The sequence below is a fragment of the Frankliniella occidentalis genome, unplaced genomic scaffold, assembly GCF_000697945.3.
Source record: "Frankliniella occidentalis isolate FOCC.00 unplaced genomic scaffold, Focc_3.1 Scaffold4450, whole genome shotgun sequence".
In the NCBI taxonomy this organism is placed as follows: domain Eukaryota; kingdom Metazoa; phylum Arthropoda; class Insecta; order Thysanoptera; family Thripidae; genus Frankliniella; species Frankliniella occidentalis.
The window spans coordinates 1-8,715 of NW_026271497.1; the positions used below are offsets into that span (position 1 = coordinate 1).

At 51.8% G+C, this 8,715-nt stretch overlaps 2 protein-coding genes across 3 annotated transcripts; one reads left to right on the forward strand and one right to left on the reverse strand.

Annotated features, from left to right (window-relative positions):
* Positions 1–11: 11 nt before the first annotated feature.
* LOC113213295 (zinc finger protein 771-like) lies at positions 12–2,611 on the reverse strand. Of its 2 annotated transcripts, none has more exons than XM_026432320.2 (6): positions 2,441–2,611; positions 1,784–2,008; positions 1,454–1,606; positions 1,102–1,318; positions 785–1,025; positions 12–689 (listed from the first exon to the last, which is right to left on the reverse strand). In XM_026432320.2, the coding sequence occupies exons 1-6, from the start codon at positions 2,459–2,461 to the stop codon at positions 134–136; spliced, it is 1,413 nt and encodes a 470-aa protein (XP_026288105.1). In that variant the 5' UTR covers positions 2,462–2,611; the 3' UTR covers positions 12–133. The 2 variants fall into 2 exon arrangements, with proteins under 2 accessions (XP_026288105.1, XP_026288104.1); XM_026432319.2 differs by having other exon boundaries at positions 1,784–2,011.
* A 73-nt stretch (positions 2,612–2,684) lies between these two features.
* Positions 2,685–5,176, forward strand: LOC113213305 (ATP synthase subunit beta, mitochondrial; the record flags this gene model as incomplete). Its single annotated transcript, XM_052276800.1, has 8 exons — positions 2,685–3,048; positions 3,130–3,507; positions 3,582–3,716; positions 3,813–3,974; positions 4,063–4,247; positions 4,334–4,615; positions 4,705–4,917; positions 4,997–5,176. Coding segments are annotated over exons 1-8 (1,626 nt in total), but the record flags the coding sequence as incomplete, so codon positions are not given.
* Positions 5,177–8,715: the final 3,539 nt, after the last annotated feature.

The following is an 8,715-nucleotide window of genomic DNA, read 5'->3' on the forward strand; positions in this document are numbered from 1 at the left end:
AGGACATGTTATTATAAAATGATTAGAATAATTTCATTTACTAGCATATTGAGTCTGTGTCTTATGGTACATAAACAGAGAAATTTGTTTGGTAAATGTTTTTGTACACAAGGAATAACAACCGTGATTGATATTAACACACATTGCTAAAGTCTGAGCTTATACACATATCTTCAAATCCTCCCCACCTAGCTTCACAAAAAAATGATTCAGAGCCACTGACATCATCATCCTCAAATATTTCATTTTTAACATCATGAATGAAATTGTCTGGATCATTTATTGAGGAGTCATCATGGAAATGAGGTAAAATAAATTGAGGAGAGTCGGTTGGCATGTCTAGAGCATCATCAGTAAGGCCATCAATGGCCGTTACTGCTGCACGGGCTGCTGCTTCTGTAATTGTGACTTCGTCAAGTCTGTCAACACTCCTTTTAGACTGTTTAACTTTAGGCTGAGAATGGATTTTAGTATGTTCAGAAAGAGCTCCTGTGGTGAAGAAACGCAAGTCACAAGTAGAACAGCAGTATGGACCCTGATGGGGCGCACCATTTACCAAATCACCATGAGACCGCTGGTGGAGCATTAATTTGTGGTTTGAAACAAAAGATTTCACGCAGTATTCACATTTGAAAGGTTTTCCATTGTGCAGCATCATGTGAGTCATCAAGCCTGATTTCTGGGGAAACCTTTAAAGAAAAGAAAGAAAATATGACAACAAATTATTGCAATTTGCTTAGCAAAAAGCCTAGGCCCAGAAGATTAGTAATGAAATTTAACATACCTTTGAGAGCAAATGTTGCATGCAAATGGTCTCTCTCCTGTATGTACTCTTATATGCTGTTTGAGAATGGATCTCACAGCGAAACGTTTTTCACACATAGGGCAACCATATGGTCTCACACCTGTGTGAACACGAAAATGCCTCTCCAAATGAGACTTTTTTTTGTATCTTCGATCACAAAGATGACAGAAAAATTGTCGAGAGCCTTGATCTTTCACACCCTTGGCAGTTTTCTTTTGACCTACAACGCCAAATTTTATCATATCTATGCACACATACCAAATTACAGTGTATATAGGAAACAGAATGGAACCGACCTACTGCCACAGATCGTTTTATAATTGGTTTTAATGGTTTTTCTTCAGACCAGCTGACTCCTGAGTCATTTGAGCTCTGGAAATCTTGGTTTCCAATAGTAGTGTCATTGTTATTGATATAGGGGGTAGAATAGTCTGGAGAAACAGTTGCATTTCCCCACATCAACATACTTGCAGGATTTGGTTCATCTGAAGTGGAAAATACAGGAGAGCTTGGCTGAAAACAGGATAGACCAATGTAAGTTATAAACTTGATCGAATAGTTACCATGGCCAGCTTAGACCAACATAATTTTGATATTGACAGCCAAAATGAAATTAGACTTTCGAAATAAGTTTTCAACAGAACTTACGGGTGAGACCATAGCCAATCTTGCTTCAGAGTTCACAGTCACTGTGGATTCACTATCAGAATCATTGGGACGATTAACAGATTCTAAAAGTATGTTGCGCATCTGTGACGAGTCTTCTTCCTCTAACGAACCATTGACTTCAAATGCACTATTCTGAATGCACAAATTAAACAGAACCAAACAGGCATTAAATTAATGTGTAATGAAAGGTAGTTAATGACACGACAAATTGCACAGCAAGGATTTTTCCAGCAAAGCGTGACCACAATGTGGCCACTTTGATGTCAGGGTACAGTAAGTGCAATATGACGGCTAACAGCAGGTACATACTATTAACGAGAGGTCCAACCCCCTTAATGTGATCAAAGCAAGAGACAGCTCTGATAAGGAATGTTGAACTATTTGATGTGAATGAAGTTGATCAGCATTTTCCAGGAGCTCATCACAACAACTGCATGGAATCTGACCCTCAGAAGCAGCAGCAACAGCAGCAGTGGCAGCATCAACATCTTCAGATTTCAACTCCAAATCTAGTCCGAGTTCCAGTACGGTAGGCTGCTAATGGAGAAAAAACAAAACAAATATCAGCAGACCTGTTGTAAGTCTCAAACTTGAGAGAGAAAAATAAATGAAGTAGGCAAATGAGCTTGTTTATTTGAGGTCCATTCATTTATTGTGCACAACTATACTTGCCATTCACAATTATATACATCATTCACAACTGTCTACCATTCATTCTGCCATCCATTTAGAATGAATTCTTACTACAGAAATATTCGGACGCGATAGCCAAGTGTCGACCGTTATTTCGAATCCGTCAAAGAAAAGAAGTGATCTTGACTTGAACAAAACCGTGCATGGTCTTGACTCATTTAGGGCGTAAGTAAACGGAAGGGCATATATTGTTATTTGTTTTGAATGGCATGTCTTCTGCCATAAGCAGAACAATTGTTTGCGTTGAATCTGCACAAATAAACGAGTACGAACCTCCTGCTTCAGCTCCCTCATGATGCCGCGACACGATCGCGAAGTAGCGTCCGAGTGACGACAAGTGACGACGCTCACTTTGGGCACAACGGTGGTTGCGTCCTGGTCCTATCACGCTAGAGCGGCACCACCATTGCTCAGCACCGCCATGTTAATCAATTTGCAGGTAAAAAACAAGAACGTTTCGGAAGGATAAGGGTGTGCAACCAACAAGTTGTCGTTTGTTTCCAGCGTTGTGTTTCAACATCAGTTTAGCCACCACACAAACTGGAAAGAACGTCGTGTGTGTAATTATTGACGATACTGAATACATCAAATTATTTATTGTATTATACATGTATTTTTATTTTAACGGTGGGAATAATCAAGTTGCATAGAAAAATAAACTTTGTTTCCGCCGGCGCGATCCTCATCTAGAAGCCTAATTTGTTGTTTACGAAATACAGTCAGGCTTGGTCGCCAATAGCCTATACTCCTAATTTGAGTGACAGTCTTTTATACTGTCAAGTGAGAGATTATGGCCGGAGTACGCTCGGCTGGTATGGCACTTTTGAAGGCTTGTCGCACGACGTCCATGGGCGCCGCGGCGAGCAGGCGCAGCAGCAGTGGTAAGTCCCCCGGTCACGGGCATTAATGGGGTTAGAAAGACGACCCCGTCAATGGGCAGCTCAGCTCTGTTTCACTTGCAGGCAGGTCAGCGGGAAAACCTCTGGCGGGCGCTGCCAGGACGCAGACGCCGTCCTGCCCCACGCCGTCGACCCCTCCGCCGTCCTGTCCGCCCCCAAAGCCCAGCAGCCCCCCGCCGGCGCCACCGCGGCCCCCGACGGGCGCGCCCTCCACGCCGCGGACCCCGTGCGGGACTGGGACGCCGGGCTCGCATGGCCCCGGGCCGACGGGAAGCACCCCGACGACCCCTGCGGCGAAACCCGGCCAGCGCGGCGAGGTGGTGGCCGTCATCGGCGCCGTCGTGGACGTGCACTTCGCCGACGGCCTGCCCAGCATCCTGAGCGCGCTCGAGGTGAAGGACCGAGAGACGCGCCTCGTCCTGGAGGTCGCCCAGCACCTGGGTAAGGACGCCGTCGTCGCCCTCGCTGGACCTCGACAGCACGCCGACGGCGGACATGCTCCCATTGTGTTTAAGGTGAGGGCACGGTGCGGACCATCGCCATGGACGGCACGGAGGGCCTGCGCCGCGGCCAAGAGGTGGTCGACACGGGCAAGCCCATCAGCGTCCCGGTGGGGACGGCCACCCTGGGCCGCATCATGAACGTCATAGGTACGGTGAGTCCTGGTACTAGTAGTACTGTACAACGTCCCTGCAGACGGCGGCGCGTCGACGAGGCAATGAATGACCTTTATTTTTCTTTTTCAGGCGAGCCCATCGACGAGCGGGGACCCATCGAGACGGACGTTCGCGCCCCGATACACAGCGACGCGCCCGAGTTCGCCGAGATGAGCGTCGAGCAGGAGATCCTGGTGACGGGCATCAAGGTGGTGGACCTGCTGGCGCCTTACGCCAAAGGCGGCAAGATTGGTGAGTACCTGCACTGTGCGTCCACCTGACTGTCATATACCATCGGGTGAGCCCAGGGCGCGCCTGACGACGATCCCCCGCCAAACAGGCCTGTTCGGCGGCGCGGGCGTGGGGAAGACCGTGCTCATCATGGAGCTCATCAACAACGTGGCGCGCGCACACGGCGGCTACTCGGTGTTCGCCGGGGTCGGGGAGCGCACCCGGGAGGGCAACGACCTCTACCACGAGATGATCGAGGGCGGCGTCATCTCCCTCAAAGACAAGTCCTCCAAAGTATGGATGGCTGCTTCGGTGTGTCGTTCACCTGTCCGTTTCCGCGGCCTCCAAGTCGCCACTTACGCCCCCCCTCTCTTCCCCAGGTGGCGCTGGTGTACGGCCAGATGAACGAGCCACCCGGGGCGCGCGCGCGGGTCGCCCTCACCGGGCTCACCGTCGCGGAGCACTTCCGGGACGAGGAGAGCCAGGACGTGCTCCTCTTCATCGACAACATCTTCCGCTTCACCCAGGCCGGCTCGGAGGTGTCGGCGCTGCTGGGCAGGATCCCGTCGGCCGTGGGCTACCAGCCGACGCTGTCCACGGAGATGGGGGACATGCAGGAGAGGATCACCACCACCAAGAAGGGCTCCATCACCTCCGTGCAGGTCCGCCCGCCCGCCGCACTCTGGTGTCGAATGGGTTGCCTACCCCCGCGGGCGCTCCGCCACCCTCACGCTCGCCCGCCCCCTGGCAGGCTGTGTACGTCCCCGCGGACGACCTGACGGACCCGGCGCCCGCCACCACGTTCGCGCACCTGGACGCGACGACGGTGCTGTCCCGCGGCATCGCCGAGCTGGGCATCTACCCCGCCGTGGACCCGCTGGACTCCACCTCGCGTTGCATGGACCCCGCCGTAGTAGGCGAGGACCACTACCGGACGGCCCGCGGCGTGCAGAAGATCCTGCAGGTGAGATCGAGTGAGCCGCCGCCGGCGCTGGCCTCTCGCTGCAGGTCAAACAAACCTAACGCCGCTCTCCCTCCCGCAGGACTACAAGTCGCTGCAGGACATCATCGCCATCCTGGGCATGGACGAGCTCTCGGAGGAGGACAAGCAGACGGTGGCCCGGGCCCGCAAGGTGCAGCGCTTCCTGTCGCAGCCCTTCCAGGTGGCCGAGGTGTTCACGGGGCAGGCCGGCAAGCTGGTGCCCCTCGAGGAGACCATCAAGGTAAGCCCCCCTACCCCACTCCTTTTCCCTCTGCCGTTTATGTGAATCACCTGACGTGCCAGCAGGGCGCGGCCCGCAGCCCGCCTCAGGCCTCGCCACGCCACGCCGCTCCGCGTCTGATCCAAGTGTTGGTTTTCTCGCCTGATCGCCCTCCTCCTCGCCTCGCGATGATCGCGCTCCTGCGCGCTTTTGGGGAGTGGTTGCGGCCACGCCCAGTGGCGTAGCCAATGTGATGCAGGAGAGAGAGAGAGGGAAGGAGGGAAAGATAAGTGAACGGGAGCGATGGGTGCGAGAGAGAAGTGCCTCGCGGGCTGCGCCTTGGGCTGCGCCACTGACCACCTGCCCTGCCTTAATACCCGTCCTGTCCGGGGTGTTGAATGAACGCGTCACGCCACCGTGGGGCCCTGCGCATGGGTAAAAAAAAAGAGGGAGAAAAAAAGAGTAAACAGACCTTGATCTGATTTATATTTGTGTGTGCATGCTCGCTCCCGCGCGCGCGCTTGTGTATGCGCTGGGTAACTTTTTTTATATTTTTTAACGGTTTCCGCCAGCGTTTCAAAATTGACCAGCTGGGTGCCAACCCGCTTATTAGTGAGTCATCTGATTGCGTTATCAATTTGCTTTCTTTCCGTTTGAAAAGGAACTGCATTTTTTATTTAATTTACGTGATTGGGCTTCTCTGCTAGTTGATATCTATAGTAAGCAGGTCACATTTTCGCATGGGCGCAGATTGTTTTCTTTTAAGTCTGGTGAGAAGATATATTATTTACCATCTATATTCTGGCCACGAGTTTATCTTCACGATTCTTGCCGGGGCGGGTATGACCGGGTAAGACCGGGTAAGACGTTGAGGGATCACACACAAGACCACACGCACCACCGTAAGCGAACACACAACGAGCAACAAAACGGCGTAAATAGAGGCAGCAAACCAAAACGGGAAAAAATCTGGTAGAAGGAAAAGAGTGAAAGAAAAAGTGGAACAACTTGTTGCCCCTGAATGATGAGGTACTCCGTCTCCTTGTAGCAGCGTCCCCCTCCCATTCACTGCAGCTCACCAATTACTACCTGGATACCCGTCAGCAGCTCAATCAGCCTACCAAGTACCAATTTTCACGCTCCGAGCGAGAGCTCTGTAACACACAGACACGCATGCACACATACATACACGCTGTCGATTGAATAGGTAAACATGCACGTCGCACATAGCCAGATTGCTTTTGCTTATGCAAATACTTTTTACTCACCTTTCCTGTCGATCCCCGTTATTTTTCTGTCGCCTCTTAATTGTTCATCCGTACCACAAATAGACGAATTTTGCACATTTTTTCAAATGCATAAAACTTTAAAATAAAAATGATGAAAGTAAAACAAAATTAAAAGAAAAACAACACAAATCGCATTTTTGCGAGTTGAGAGGGAAGGCCTTGCCTTACACAGCTGTAAATCTGTGCCTCCGCAGCAGCAGCCGTTGAGATACTTTGGCTGCCATAAAACCCTTGAGTGGTCTGCAGGCGCCACGGAGAAGGGTTACAACTCTCCCGGATGAAGGGACTCCTCGCCTGTAAAATACGGAGCGTAAAACCTCCGCGTCGGCCATTTTTTGGAAAGGACATAGTCGGGTATACTCTTAGCTTAGCTCCACCCATTATATCCTTCTTTTCCTCTCACCTCGTCTCATCATCTAGCCTGCTGCTGCTCACCCAAAGCAAACACGCCTAGGCAGCAGCAGCAGCGGCGCGGCTTCAAAATCAGCAATATAACGCCGATGATTTAGGCTGGGCCCGCCGCGCCGTCGGGATAGAGACGAACGCGCCGAGAGGATAGAGAGAGGAGAAGATAGAGACTGTTTCTGGCGGGGCGGCGGCGGCCTGCCTCCCCGCGGCCCGCGGGCCTGGCTCGCTGCTGCGCAAACACGCCACGGGACCTGATCACTGTTATTAACCGCCTGCTAGGTCCCCCCCCCCTCCCCCCAGGCCGTTGGGTCCGCGCACCACCACCACCGGGGCCCACAGGACGATCGACGGCCACCTCACGCGCTCCCCGCGCGCCACGCCACGCCCCGGCCGAGGCGCCGCCCGCCGCCGCCCCGTTTTTCACTCGTCCGGCGTGAAGCGTCCCTCGCGCGCCCCGTGTGAGAAGAGGAGCTGTCATAATTCTAGTCCGTAGCAGCATCACGGCGGGACCTAACCAGCAGCTACTGGACTCTGTTAATCTCGGGTAGTGATTTTGTGCAGCGAAACCGAAACAATGTCAGTTTTATTTTCTACTTTTGCCTCGACTTTTGTAGAGATCAAATTTTCAGAGCAATTTTGATGTGTTTGAAAAATGATGCGATGGGTCACATTATTGCGAATCACATTGGACATGTAGAGTGGCACTGCATACACTTTTGCTTGCACCACACCTTACACACACATTACTCTGTGGGTATATTGACAGGCAATCATTTGCGAGAGGAGACATTGCGCTAGTGCAAACAAGCGAGGCTTGGAAGTGTAAAAGAAAAAAGGTAATTCAACACAAATCGAATGGGAAGGATTACACCTTGGACACGCACAGGAAGGCACTGCTGACAGGTTAATAGAGCAATTGACGTTGGTGCCCGTGGCTCGGCAAGAAAAGCTAATGCCACAGTTGTGCTGCAATTTTTTATTTTTTGTTATTCCTGGAAAGAAAAATTATAACAAACTGACTTTGGGGAGAAAAAAACCCAGTTAGCCAATAATTCAAAGACAACAACTCGTCGAGGGCGCACTTCACACACACAAAAAAAAAGAGGGCCATAAAACTAAGTAACTCTTTGGGCGATAAGTACGCCTCTTATGAGCCTTTAACTCGTTTGGGTCAGCCGGGAATGAGTTTACACCGGGGGTCCATTGTCATGAGGGGTTCATGAGCGGAGAGGCCCCTTTCCCACGGCGCCCGTTCCAACAGCTCATTATTCACGACAACTTCGTGACAAGTCGGTGTCGCTGATTTTCGTTTGTTTGTTTTGTCCCTTTTGTTTTAAACGTTTGCGGTTGCGAAGTACCCTCTGCGCCGCAGTGGGAGTGGTACCCGGGCGTGACGCACGCGCAGGGTAGGCAACCTGCGAAGGTCCCACTCCCCCTCTCCATCCCCCCTTATTCCTTCCCATTATTTTCAGCGGCTTGTGGCCGGCGCGAAAGGGTCGCGTCCGGAGGCGCCTTTCCGGTGGTCGCGGTTTGCCAGCAGGGGCAGCAGCGGGGCGTTTCCGAACGCGGCCGCGGGATGGACACGTTTTGGGTGCCTGATTGCCGCTAATTCCATCGTGCGGTAAAAGTCGTTCCGAGGCGCCGCAGCGTTGGCGTGGCGTGGCGATCCGAACACTACACAGTTAGGACCTTATTACAGGGCTGCGGTCCCCGGCAGGTCCCAGCGCTGGGCGCCGCGAGCAAAATGAGGCCCCGACGAGATAGCTGAAAAAAAGGGAAAAAATCTGCGTGATAGACACTCAAACTCGACGGGTACTTTACTCCAAAATTTAGTGCAACTCTAAAAAATGAGAAAAAAGGGGA

Excerpts from the sequence above, each read along its gene's own strand:
- LOC113213295 (XM_026432319.2), bottom strand. The coding sequence starts at position 2,461 with ATGAGGGAGCTGAAGCAGGAG. Across the intron at positions 1,607-1,783 it reads GGTTGGACCTCTCGTTAATA|AATAGTGCATTTGAAGTCAA; the intron begins GTATGTACCTGC and ends TTGTGCATTCAG. Across the intron at positions 1,026-1,101 it reads AAAACGATCTGTGGCAGTAG|GTCAAAAGAAAACTGCCAAG; the intron begins GTCGGTTCCATT and ends TTGGCGTTGTAG.